Source organism: Salvia splendens, chromosome 21 (genome assembly GCF_004379255.2).
Source record: "Salvia splendens isolate huo1 chromosome 21, SspV2, whole genome shotgun sequence".
Classification (NCBI taxonomy): Eukaryota; Viridiplantae; Streptophyta; class Magnoliopsida; order Lamiales; family Lamiaceae; genus Salvia; species Salvia splendens.
The window spans coordinates 7,555,626-7,569,713 of NC_056052.1; the positions used below are offsets into that span (position 1 = coordinate 7,555,626).

The following is a 14,088-nucleotide window of genomic DNA, read 5'->3' on the forward strand; positions in this document are numbered from 1 at the left end:
ATTCACAAATTACTAAGTAAATAATAAATTAAATTACAAGTCCTATAGTACATCATTAGAAAGCATTTTTCGATAAGAGGTGAGACAATTCTATTCATAACAACCAAATGGAAGATGGAGGTGGCATTTTCATACATTTTAAAAGATTTTGCACACAACCAAACAAGACATTAATGTGTAAATATATGCGGATAAGTAAAGGTAGCCTGGTGGATAAAAATACCAAAAATACTCCATCCGTCCCTGAATAGAAATCTCTTTTCTATCCGGTATGAGTTTTAAGAAATTTTAAGAAAAGTAGGTGGAAGAAAGTCAGTGTAATATAGGTCCCACTTGTATATATTAGTTTTAAATAATATGTGAGTGAAGTGAGTTAGTGGAATGTGGGGCCTCTTTACCATTTATATTAATTATGAATCAGAACTCTTATTCGCCGACGGACCAAAATAGAAAAACGGGACTCCTATTCGCGGACAGAGGGAGTACCACTTTTGTTGTACCGAAAAAAGCACAAAAAATATCGAATTTTTGGTATGGTATGAAGTACGATACCTTATAGATTGTTTTTTATACGACAAAGATATAGGTTTTCACACCGTTGTATATCGTAGTATACTAAACATGCACTATCGTACCAATATCAATATATACTGAACGTCTGATATACAGTATATGGAGTGGAGATGATCAAAATAAAAATGCATTTAAATCCAGAAATGCAGCCCAAATCTTGGCCATAGGATTAGATGATCTAATGGTCAATAATTAACCAAAAACACTGAAGGTCATAATTAAGCAATTTTAGGTCATATTATAATATTTGAGTTTAATGTCATGCTAAGATCATTTTAGGTCATGTTTTGTTAACATGACCTAAAAATTAACTAACTATGACCTAAAAGTGCCCTACGTATGATATTGTTCTGCGTTTATGTATTTAAATCGAGTTTTGCATAGATCAAAACTCTATATATATATAGGGGAGCGTTATTCTCCTATTCATCCCTTAGATCCTTTATTCTTCTTAATATGGGCCGTTAGATCTCATTCATCAATGGTCCAGATGATCTGCATTATTACACTATAATGGTGCATTATTAGTTGGTGTGCATTATTCAACTGAAAATCTGCATTATTACACTATAATGGTGCATTATTAGTCGGTGTGCATTATTCAACTGAAAATCTGCATTATTAAATGACACGTGGCACCAATCTAACAGTGACAAAATCGTGGGGCTGAGATTAAAAAGAACAAAGAACAAAAAATACAAAAAGGAAATGAATACATCCCTATATAGGGGTCCCTATATATATATATATGGACTTTCAGTCCAAGTAGTATACTGAAATATGGTACGATATACCGTAATATCGTTATACTCGTGTTCATAAATATATTTAAGTTATTTATTTAATATCTATATATTATATATATTTTAAATACATAACTTAAATATATTTATGAACACGAGTATAACGATATCACGGTATATCGTACCATATTTCAGTATACTAATTGGACTGAAAGTCCATGAAAATATCATAGTATTTGGTATTTGGATGAAAATTCTAAAATTTCCCTCCATGCCTGGGGGTATTTTAGGCAGAAAAGTTGACTCAGGTAGACAAGTACCATGAATATGATTATCATGTAACAAAAAAAAGCTACTCCTCCATTACCTAAGAATATAAACTTTTGGAATGACACGAATTTTAATACAAAATTGATAAAGTAATATAAAGAAAAAGGCATGTTAGTGAAAAATGGATCCACCTCCTAGAGAGAAAGATCTTTCTTAAAATGGAGTGTTTCTATTTTTAGGAAAGTGCCCAAAAAGGAAAGAGTTTCAATTTTTAGGAAACGGATGGAGTATAAAATTTTTTCAAGAACTATCCATGTTCATGATAAAACATCAAGGACTATTTATATAATCCACTCTATTTTATTTCTTAGTACTTCCTCCGTCTCATGTTACTTGACACACTTCCTTTACGCAGTCATTTTAAAAAAATGATGATAAATAGTTTGAGTGGAGAAAACGTAGAGTAAGTGAGAGAATAAGAAGAGTCTTCTCTACATTATTCTCTCTTACTACTCCGGCAAGACCTCCGGTCGGGGAGGCGCTGCCTTCACTGCCAGTTACGCCTCCAGTCGGGGAGGCGCCGCCTTCGCTGCCAGTTACGCCTCCGGTCAGGGGAGAGGCGCCTACGCTTCCGACGGGTTCGCCTATGTGGGACCGGCAGATGTACGACCATAGATGGTGGATCCCTTCATCATCTCGGGCTGATTGTCGAGATCTACGGCGGAAATTGCTCAATATACGACCTCTACCCCGGGAACTTGTCGAAATACGACCTCTTCCCCGGGAAGCGGTCGAAATACGCCCTCTACCGCGCGTGCCTGCTGTAACACGAATGAGGCGAGGGTTAACCAACCATCGCCATCGGCGAGGGGGTTGCGTGGTTGTCTCTGGTTGTTGGCGATGTGCGAGCGGTCCATTGTTTGGGGTCGGCGAAATGAGAGAAGAGGAGAGCGGCAAATGTTGGGCGGCGGCGGATTTCACATCTAGGGTTGCAAGTTGAAGAAGTGAGAAGTGGAGGATTTTGTGTAGAGAGAGAAGAAGAATGTGGCTAATGAGAAGAAGGGTTGGAGCGATTTTTTTTCATACTTTAATTAACGTAATTAAGTGTAATAAGGGTTGTTTATAAATATGACTAAATGACCATTAAATATGCTAATTATTTCCTTATTTGGAAACAACTCAACTATAAAGAAACTTCCTGAAATGGTAAAATGACTCAATTATGAAGAAACAGATGGATTATATTTTTTCTCCATTTTAAATATTTATTATTCAATCCATCCCTTAATATGTGTCCCACTATGACCTGGCACAGACTTTAAGAAATGTAAAAAAAAGTGGATTGAAAAAGTTAGTAAAATGTGGGTCCTAGTTTCATATATTCCCTTCGTCGAAATGAAACATTTACTTTTCGGCATGAGATTTTTTGTAGTATTGTTTTGTTTATAATGATGGGAGGATAAAGTAAGAAAGATGAAAAGGTAGACATGATGTTATTTCCATTTTTGAAAATGTTTCATTTTTAATTGGACAATCTAAAAATGAAAACGTTTCATTTTTAATGGGACAACACAAAAAGAAAAATGTTTCATTTGTAATGGGACATGTGAGTATTAGTTTTCTAAAATGAGTGAGAATGAGTTAGTGGAATATGAAGTCAACTACTAAAAATAGTAAAAATGAAGCGAAACAATTAATAGGAGATGAATCAAAATGGAAAACTGAGACATATAACGGGAAACGAAAAAAGTAAGTATCATTTTTCTATGATGACTGCGAAAAAGAAGTGTGTCATGCATGGTGGGATGAAGAGATGAGATATCCTTAGAGCATCCACAATGGTTTTGGACAAGCAATAGCCCAGCCATAGCCTAGCCACAAACTCCTCCTGCCACATCAGCAGTCCTAAAAACTCCTCCTGCCACATCAGCAGGACAAGAAACTGGACAAGCAATAGCTCAGCCATAGCTTAGCCACAATAAACAAAATTATAAAAACAAATAATTAACAATCACACAAAATAAGGAATTACATTTTCGACACAGATACGGGAATACTCAATAATAATATTAAAATTTAAAAAGTTCATTAATTAAAAAAAAGTACATTGATTTTTAAAAAAATACATAAATAAAAAAATCATCCTCCACACATGAGCCCCCCGCCTCCGCCTCCGCCTCACTCCTCGCCGTTGTCGCCGCTATCCGGGACCCCCAAATCTGCTGCATCTGAGCCCGCGTCTGAGGCCCCCACCTGTGCCGCGGTGGAGGTTAAATCGGCCTGCATACTCACGAGCATCACGTGGAGAAAACTCTTCTCCTCGGGGTCGGTTGCCGCCCTCCATTCAGCTAAGACCTTCCACATCTGAGAGCGCGTTTATTGACGCGCGAAGAAGGCGAGGTCGGCTGTCGACTGGCCAACAGGGGGGGATGCCGACTGGACCTCCTGAGAGGCCTGGCGAGCCCGTTGCGCCCGCCTTTGACCAATCGAGCGAGTGCAGCGAGCAAACACGGGAGGGGTCTGGAACTCCTGTGCATCCTCGGGGAGGTCGTGGGAACCGCCGCTGCTGCTGCCGCCGCTGTAATCACTGGTATAGTTCAGGCACTGCTTCTTCGGCCAGCCAGCGTCGACACCTGCCCGAAACTTCTCGGAGTCCATCAGCACCTCATAGCATTTCCAGTAGGTGAACTCCTTGTAAAGCTCGGGCACGGGGAAGGCTTTCTCCGCTATCCTCCTGCAGTCCTCGTCAGTTTGGCCACTGGTCTGCATTCGGAGGGCGTTGGTGTACAAGCCCGAAAATCGGGAGACCCCAGCCCGGATTCGGTCCCACCCCTTCCGGCACTCCTCCCCGCTGCGTGGCCTCCCCTCCGGGCAAAATGCATTGTAGGTTGCTGCTATTTTAGCCCACAAGTTGACGATCCTCTGATTGTTCGAGGCGAGGGGATCACCGCAAACACTCACCCACGCCTTGGACAGCGCGACGTTCTCCGCGTCCGTCCACTTCCTCCGTGCTGGGCTGTCGTCACCAGCCGGCTGCGACGACTCGCCGACCACCCTCTTCCCCTTCTTCTTCTTTGGCGCGCCCCGACCCCGCCCTACTCCTCCCGTTTGAACGGGAGTGTCCGCATCCCCGAGATCTATCCCCAACTCCTCTAAGGAGAAAGTATCACACCCAGTGAACTGCGTCTCCGCCGGGGTCGATGTGTGCGAAGAAGCAGTCACAAAATCAAAACTGGGGCGATAGACGTTGTCCCCCCCCCGGCGTCCCCTACATCCCCGGGTACCCCGGCATCGTATGCATCCCCGGTGCCCACCCCGACATCAACTGCATCCCGGGTTGCATCCCCGGTACCCCCTGCCCGCCCGGCATCGTCGGCCCGCCCTGCATCGCCGCCCCCCGGCATCCCCTGCCATCCCGGCATACCACCCCCGGATGCCATCCCGAGCATCATCTGCTGCCAAGGGTACATGTTGTAGTACCCGGCCATCAGACCCCATCCACCTCCCACGGGTACCATGGGAGTTTGAGACCCGCTCGTCCCTGGAGTAGGCTCGTTGTTGTGCTCTATTTCGCGTTGTTGCTCTTGTACAGAAATTAAGATAGAGAGAATACTCGTTAAAACAAGTGGTGTAAATGAAAATGACGTGCAAATCGCTTATATATAGTGTTTCGAAAATTAAATTAAAAAAATTCAGCTTGTCGATCGCTCGCCGATCAGGAGCCTGCAATGGCGTCCAGCCAATCGGCGAACGCATCGGCGTGCGCTCGCCGTTTTTCTCGTCGATTTGGCGCTCGCCGGCTGCAATGGTTCAGCGAGCAGACCGGCGAGCGCCAGAGATCGGCTAGCAGGTGGGCTCGCCGCCATTGTGGATGCTCTAATCGAACGTATGTAGAATTTGCAGCGACCACTAATAGGATAAATTGTACTCCATAAATTATTCAAAATAAAGAATTCTCAAACATGACACTTATCATTTTCAAATCAAATAGAGACAGACACAGTATCTCGTAACCATATATGTGTTGGGGATTGAATCGGTGATCATGACTGTTTTAGGTTGTGTATATCAATAATCAATATCATGTCTCTATTGTGATTTAAAATTGATTTAATTAAAGACGAAATTATTAGATATAAAAAATGTAACTGCAATTAAATACTCGTATATCTGATTTTCTACTAAGTGGAAACGTACATAAGAGCATCCGCAACGCATCTCGCTGGCGTCTCGGTCTCATCTCGGAGAGACAAGACGGCCGCGAGACAGCGTTGCAGCCTTCTGTCTCGGTCCCGTCTCACCGAGCGTCTCGTCCCAGAGGGACGGTTTGCGCGATAGCTCGCCACACACCAACGCCACGTGGCGCGCGCTGGCGTTGCGCGTGACGCCCACTCGTCGGCCCGCGAGTGGGCGTCGTCACACTGACGCAATAAATCATTTTTTTAAAAAAAAATCGATTTTAAAAAAAAATTATTTTTTTTTAAAAAAACCGTAATATTACCGTTGAACGGCAAAAAAATTTATTTTTTTTATTTTTTTATTCTATAAATACTCCTCTTTCATTATCATTACACACACAAACACACATCTATTCTTCTCAAATCATCTGTCTTTCCTCTCCAATTTTCATGTCAAATCATCTCTTTTATTCTTCTCCCAAATTTAAATCATTTATGGATCCATTTGAGCAATTGCGTCGCATAATGAAAGAATCGCTAGCAGAAGACTTACGTCGGGCGCCTCCAAGGCGATCCCGGACTTAGATTCATCGTAACCGGGAGGAAGCCGCGGCAAGGTTGGTACGCGACTACTTTTGTGACTACCCGGTATGGGGAGAGACCTACTTCCGTCGCTGTTCCCGCATGCGGAAACAACTATTTATGCACATCGCAAATACGTTGGCAGCCCGGGAAGAGTTCTTCCAAGAATGTTCGACGCCGTTGGCCATCCCAGTTACACGACGCTACAGAAATGTACTGCAGCAATCCGTCAGCTTGCTACTGGACAAACGACGGTTGTGTTCGACGAATATCTGCACATTGGGGAAAGCACAGGGAGAATGTGTCTGATAAACTTCTGCAAAGGCGTCCGAGAAGCCTTCACCGACGAATTTCTCCGGAGACCAAGCACGGCAGATTGTCAGTTTCTGCTCCGACTTCATGAAGAAGTGCACGGATTCCCCGGGATGCTTGACAGCGTTGATTACATGCATTGGCAATGGAAGAATTGCCCTGTGGCGTGGAGGGTGTCATACACGAGCGGCGACAAAGGCACCCACCCCACTGTTATACTGGAGGTCGTTGCCGACTACCGACTATGGATTTGGCATGCGTATTTCGGGGTCCCCGGATCGAACAACGACGTCAACGTGCTCAACCAATCCGACCTCTTCACCGAAGTTTTAAATGATAAAGCGCGGCCATCAACTTCATCACTAACAACCGGCAGTATAAATTGGGGTACTATCTTGCCGACGGCATCTACCCGAAGTGGCCAACCTTCGTGAAGACGTTCAACAGGCCGGTGAACGAAAAACAGGCTCTTTTTGCGCAGAAGCAAGAGGCTGCTCACAAGGATGTGGAGAGAGCGTTCGGGGTTCTCCAAGCTCGCTTCAACATTATCAAAGCCCCGGCTCGTACGTGGTTTATGGAGAATATGGTCGACATCATGTATACGCGCATAATCTTGCACAACATGATTGTCGCCAACGAAGGACCTGAGGCGGGAAATTGGTTCGACCTTGAAACCCCGAGAAGCTCTACCGCAAGTAGTCCGCCTCGCAGTGGAGTGCATCCGTCTATGCAAGATCGGTTGTCTATTCGGGCAAGGACACGTGATTCTACCGCCCACGCCCAACTCCAAGATGATCTAATGGAGCACATTTGGGCAAACTTTGGCAACCAGTAGAGTGCGCGGAAGAAATTAAACTATGTATTTTTAATTTTTTTAGGATTTTAATTATGTGTTTTTTTTTTATTTTTTGAATTTTAAGTTGTAATTTTATTTTATTTAATGAAGCGTGTTTTTATTAATTGAATTTGTTAGAAATAAAAATAAAAAATAAAGTTGAATGAATAGTTAAGGGATGAGATGATTAAGAGATGGAGGGTTGCAGGTGTTGTCTCTTAGTTAAGAGATGGAATGAAAAGTACAAGGAGCCCATGAATAATTGAGAGATGAGACGGTTAAGAGACGGATAAGAGTCGGCGTTGCGGATGGCCTAAAAGCAAATATAGAGCACTCCCATTTGGAAATGATTACAATGCACTCGACTACTACATTATTCCTTCAATTCAAAATCTGTCGTTATTAAAATTCAAGTGTCATTGGCGGGCTATCCTAAAAAGGTCAACATTAATTGGATTTTAAAGAAGACAACAAAAGTGATAATGAAAGTTTTCTTTTGCATCAGGAAGAGGCACTGCTATCTTTATTATTCATTCTATCATATTAAAAATAAACGGTTTTTTATTGGATTAACCCATTAATAAAAAAATTTAAATATAAATAAAATTATTTTTAATTTTTTCGGTCTCTTACTTTATTCTATATTTATTACTCAAAACACAAAACTATATAAAATCTTATACCGAAAGTAAATATTTTATATTTAATGGGACGGAGAGATTATAAGAATTCAGCAGCCTTTGAGCCTTAAGCGCGACTCGAGCCTCTGATTCTCTCTTCTACAATGGTGGCGAGCCATCGACAAATAAGAGTGACTTTTTATTTGAGTCAGCGATGCTAATGCTCTAAGTCATGAATTTGAATCACTAAGTATTGCCCGTAGGGGTAGCACAGTTGGCAACGGAGGGGTAGATCTTACTGCAATGAGCATGAGTTTGATCCCACTACTGCAGTGTAGTTGCTTCCATCTCTCAGGCACAAGTGTGAGGCCTTGGGAGATGGACTTCTGGCAGCCAGTGGGTTAAGGCCTCCCCCTTAACGGGCTACTGCGTACCTTGATTGAACCCCCTCACATGATGTCGGGCCGCAGGGTGGAGGCCCCTAAGGCGATTTCTCTCAGACACAAATGTGAGGCCTTGGAAGATGGACTCCTGGCAGCCAGTGGGTTAAGACCCCCCTTAACGGACTACTGCATATCTTGATTGAACCCCCTCACATAATGTCGAACCGGAGTGTGGGGACCGGCAAGGCGATGAAATCCCCTTTTTTTGCCCGAATGAATACTAAAGTATTCAATACATGTGAATGTGAATACATGCATTGTTACTGAAAGAAAATAAAAATATTAAAAGTCAACAATTCTTTAAATGCAAAAATTTAATTAAATCTATAACTTGCGCTGCCTTTAAAAAATTAATATATTTATTTGTCAAATTAAAAAAAATTGGATAGACGATGGACTGCAATACATGAGTACATCAGTTGTAAACTTATTATACTACTGTCTACTCTAATAAATATTGCAAAATTCATTCAAACTTGCATATTGCTGCAATTTCGACTATCCACGTGCATATGTCAAAGATATACTTCACCTATATATATATACGTTAAAATTGATTCAATATTTAATTTCAATGTGATGTTTACAAAATCAAATTGAAGAATACGAACAATTCCCTCTATATTCCCTTTTCTTTTGTAGTTAGTGTCAAAACGAGGGTTAAATGAATTGACTTTTTTGTAATAGATGATGAATGCCATTGATTAAGCTAAAAAATATTATGATCTGCACATACAAAATTTGAATCATAACAATAACTTAAAGCAAGAGTTAAAACACAATTACCATAACCTATTTAAAACACCATTTTTATGATATTACCGTTACTCTACAACCTCCTCAGCTAAATGATGCAGTAGTAATATTTCAAAAACTTTTATATGAAAATTGATTGAATATTACCTTAAAACAAAAAGTTGTGATCGACCTCTTCCATCAAGCTTGATTACCTTAAATACAGTTTGATTTATTTAAGATCCACAAGATAAGATGTTCATTAATCTATAAATTTATCATTCATGACCAGAATGACTAGAAACTATTAATAATTAACACCTTTCTATCTTTTAACTATTCATAATATACAAGATAATCACTGAAATCCTTCCAATAGAAACTTAACTAATCTATGATTGATAATACTTTTAGCTCTAAGACTAATAATTTCAATCATTCAATCGCAAATGTTATGTACCAATCAGTCAAGTACAAATATTTGTATCTTAAAAAAAATCTTTTTTATAAAATTACATTAGCATACGAAGCAAAAAACGAATCTTTGGTTCAAATTTCTCCTACATAATGATTCTGTATCTTATCTATTTAAGTTAATTTTTTATATAAAAAACACTAATTAAGATTTAAATCTTCAATTAACCTAATTTTGGTGTGCAAAATTTAGCTGAAATGCGATGAAAACGCAGAGACACCACATTTCTCTCTCTCTCTCTCTCTCTCTCTTTCTGCATAACCAACCAACCCACACCACCAATCCTACTATTTTACCATTTTTTTTCCACCATTTTCAAACGCACTACACCTCTCTCTCTCTCCCCCTCTCTCTACCTCCATAGAGATTCCGATTCGGTGAGAGAGAGAATCGTTAATTCGAGCCCTCAATCAATTTTCCCAACTAAACAATCATGCCTTCAGGCGCCAAGAAGCGAAAAGCTGCTAAGAAAAAGCAGGGAGCTCAGCCCAACAGCAACAATCCCAATCCGTCCCTTGCTGCTTCCACTCAAGGTATAAAAATCCGAGCTTTATTTCGAAAAAGATTGTTTTTTTATTTGTTTATTTGAAGCCACACAGTCCCATGTGCGTTAAAGTTAGTTTGTGGGGCTTGATTTGTGTTTTTTGGATTGATTTCTCTATAAATCTGTGTCAATTCATAGTGTGGCCATTCAATTGTATGATTTGGGGATATTTGATGCAAAGGGTTTTTGTGAGCATTTTTCTTATTTTTATGCTGCAAATGCTTTTGGGGGAAAGTGATCTGGGGATTGATTCGTAGTTGTATTGGTTGTGTTGTGAGATTTCTGATTGTTTAATTGGAATGTAAGTCTTGGTTTGGATTTGTTTATCTGATTTGAATCGTTTTGGGTGATTTCGAATATGCTAGATGTGAAGCACGAAGACGATAGGCAGAGTGACGTAGGCGAGGCTAGCTCGACCACATCTAACCCGAGTCACCACGACCTTCTGACCGAGGGCGAAGAGGAGAAGGTCCAGAATAGGGAGAATGCTCCTCCGGTGGAGGGTGTGAAAATTGAGGGGAACAACGCTGTCCCAATCGAAAGAGAATTCAAGACTGGGGAAGAATTCCCTGAAAAGTTTGAGCATGAGGAAACCGAGAGGAAATCATATGATGGAGGGTCATCCGGGAGCTCAAGATGTAGCAGCCGAAGCAGCTCGGATGATGAGTCTCACGGTGTTAAGAGGAGCCATGCTGTGATTGACACTGTGCCTGCCATCTCTATTGGCGAGGCAAGTGAGGCTGTTGTGGATTGTGTGCCACCTGTTGTCTCGGATAAGGTTTTATTGTTGAGCGAAAGTATGAAAGTGAACACAAGCTCCCCATCTGGATCTAAAGAAAGTGGAGAGAAAAAGGGCTCAGTTGAAGAGCAAGTTGGAGGTTCCGAAACTTTCTATGACGCAGAAGCAACCACTCCTTTTGCTGAGTATGTTGGGGTGGCTTCTGATCTGAAGACATCAGTGGAAGAAACTCGTGAACGGTTAAGTCTGTCATACAATGCTCCTATTGCTACTCATGATAATGGAGCGGATCTTGAAAAAGATTCAGGAGTTACAGAGGTGCTGTCTCTGTTTTCATCAGTGTTTGCAAATTCAACTTTTTAATGGTAAAATTATCTTATTTTTTGCACTCGTTTGATGTCTTTTTGCAGTCGTTGCTGGTTCCCCCTCCTCGTCCCGTGCAAACGACATCATGGAAGGGTTGCTGTGGACTATTTGAACTGTTCACAGGGTCAGATAGATAATTTATGGTTCGTAAAAGGAAACCCTTTATCAATCTTTAATTGCTCTTCAAAATATGTTCCACAGCATGGATTGAATATGGAACTCTCTATATATTTTTTTCTCAGTAACACACAACTCGTTTAAAAAGTGTCATACCATATAGTGTTTACTGATTAATGGATGGTATGCATTATCTAGAAATATATTTAGATTTTATTTGTGCATCGCCTATTGAGATTTGATTTTGTTGATAAGTATCATGTGCTAGCTGGATTTGGAAGGCTTCTTGCTGTCGTTTTGTGTTGATTGTTGGCTGACTCGTGTTGCTTGCACTTCGCATTATGACAAAAAATTACCAGATTGTGAAAACTCATCGTATGATAATGATACAACAAAACAAAAACACGCTTCGTTTCAATCTCTTTTTTCACAAAATGACTCTTTGCTTTGGTTTATGTGTTCCAAATCTCTTCATCTTATGGTTGCAGAAATTAGAGCATGGAGAATACCCTTTTGCTTATGCATCGCTAGGAGAGACTTTCCTGCAGGAGCTGTTCGTGAGCACGCCTCTTAGACTCTAAGCGTTACAAAGAAGGTGATCACGAACTGAAGTCTCACTAGTGTTTTTGGCATTACTCGAAAGGAGTGCTATAAACCAGCCTGGTGTGGGTACAAGTTTTTTCCTTTGTTTTCGCAGCGGATAGATAAGTTTTTCTTGTTGACGATTTCTTGGCCCAGTTTGGTATTTGCTTGAGGAACCTTTGTAGTTGTGAAACTTGAAAAAGTGTAGCGTTTTTTCATCTTGTTCGAGTCTCTGAAGTTATCAGATTTCTGACTCTTTTGTTATGGTGAATACTAAATAATGGTGTAAACGACTTGTTATAATTATTGACAATCTATACTTGTTAGTATAATGTGGTTTTTTAACAAATTAATACTCTCTCTGTCCCATAAAAATATAGGCATGTGATATGACACGAGAATTAAGATAAAATTGATAAAGTAAGAGAAAATTGGTAAAGTAAGAGAGATGAGAGGAATGATAGTTAAAGTAGTGTTAGTGGATGATGTGACTCATTATTATTAATGATTAAATTGTGGTATAAGTTCTAAATAACTTGCTTTATGGGGATAATAAATTGGGATAACGTTCCATAAATAGAAATATTACCAACTTTGAGAAAAATTTGGTATTTCCCACAATCTTTTAACTTGGTGTATAAAATCACCAACTCTGTGGATGGTGCGAATTTCTCACAATGTTAATTTCTGGCCATCGGAATGATGACGTGTTGAGTATTAAATTGAAAAAACCATGCCACATATATTTAGAGCACCCACAACCATGCTCTTGCCTGCGAGCACGGTTGTGGGCCAGACTCAACTTTTTCTGTCTGCTCTCTGGCAAGAGCACAACACCCACAGCTGTGCTCTTCCTCAAGGACGAGCACAGTTCAATTTAAAATTCAATTAAACAAAAACATTTCCATAAAATTAAAATTCATTAAAAAACCACAATAAATATTACAAATTACAAATAAAATAAAAAAGACATAATTAAAATCCTAAAAATTAAAAATTACATAATTAAAATACAAAAAATACCTAAAATAAAAAATTACAGAATTAAACTCCTAAAAATTAAAAATTACATAATTAAAAGCTAAAAATACTCCCGTGGATGACTAATCATCCGGCGGCACTACCCCCAATTGTCTTTGGAGGCCCAATATCATGGCATCGTGCGATCGAAGTTGCGAGGGGGTCATAGTGGACCTATCGGCCATATTGAGTTGGGCCAAAAGCTGCCACAACTAGTTGGTGGGGGGTGGAGGTGGCGCATATGGAACGGGAACGGGAGCGGGAACATGAGCATCGGCGGTTGCAGCCGCGGCTCGACGGCGGTTGGCAGCCGCCTTCTTCCTTCCTTGCGGTCGGCGTTGGGAACCGCTCGGGCCGGCGTCGGGGCTACCCAAGTTAGCTCCGGCGAGTTGGTTAGCCACTTCTTCGAAGCCGGCGTCGGATAGGGATACCGACCTTGACCGTTTGGAGGAGCCGCTAGAGGAGGATGTTACGCCTCCCATATACTTCGGGTGCGTCCGCGTCTCCTGCCAAACGTTGAGGTACTTGAACGACTTGTAGTTCATGGATTGGTAGGTGCTCAATGCGGCAGTGATGATGTCGACCTCGCTCCGGCCGCTCCCCGCATTCCGCTCATCCTGGAGGAAATAGCCATTGAATTTGCCAATTTCATTGTTGGCTCGGTAGATGGCGCTGCGCACCATACTCTCGTTGCGCTCGATTGTTCCCGGCGGCCGGTTTTCATTGTACCGGCGAGCGATGCGCCACCAAAAGTGATCGCCGGATTGGTTCTTGCCAACCACCGGATCTTCGGAGATTTCCAAGTACGCCGTGAACAATTTATCCATCTCCGCCGGAGTGTACGGTGTGCGGACACCGCGCGTAGGAGTAGTCGGAGTTTGGGAGGGGGGAGTCGGGCTAGGCTCCGGTGTCCACCCGTATCGCCCTTCGGGGGCACCTTGGTCGTCAATTGGG

At 41.4% G+C, this 14,088-nt stretch overlaps 1 protein-coding gene across 1 annotated transcript; it reads left to right on the plus strand.

The window, feature by feature from the left end:
- Positions 1 to 9,964: 9,964 nt before the first annotated feature.
- LOC121785241 lies at positions 9,965 to 12,446 on the plus strand. The gene is made up of 4 exons (XM_042183624.1): positions 9,965 to 10,299; positions 10,676 to 11,367; positions 11,460 to 11,558; positions 12,021 to 12,446. The coding sequence occupies exons 1-3, from the start codon at positions 10,200 to 10,202 to the stop codon at positions 11,550 to 11,552; spliced, it is 885 nt and encodes a 294-aa protein (XP_042039558.1). The 5' UTR covers positions 9,965 to 10,199; the 3' UTR covers positions 11,553 to 11,558; positions 12,021 to 12,446.
- Positions 12,447 to 14,088: the final 1,642 nt, after the last annotated feature.

Coding starts and splice junctions, on each gene's coding strand:
- LOC121785241 (XM_042183624.1), top strand. CDS start 10,200: ATGCCTTCAGGCGCCAAGAAGCGAAAAGCTGCTAAGAAAAAGCAGGGA. Junction 10,300..10,675: donor CCTTGCTGCTTCCACTCAAG/GTATAAAAATCC, acceptor CGAATATGCTAG/ATGTGAAGCACGAAGACGAT. Junction 11,368..11,459: donor AAGATTCAGGAGTTACAGAG/GTGCTGTCTCTG, acceptor GTCTTTTTGCAG/TCGTTGCTGGTTCCCCCTCC.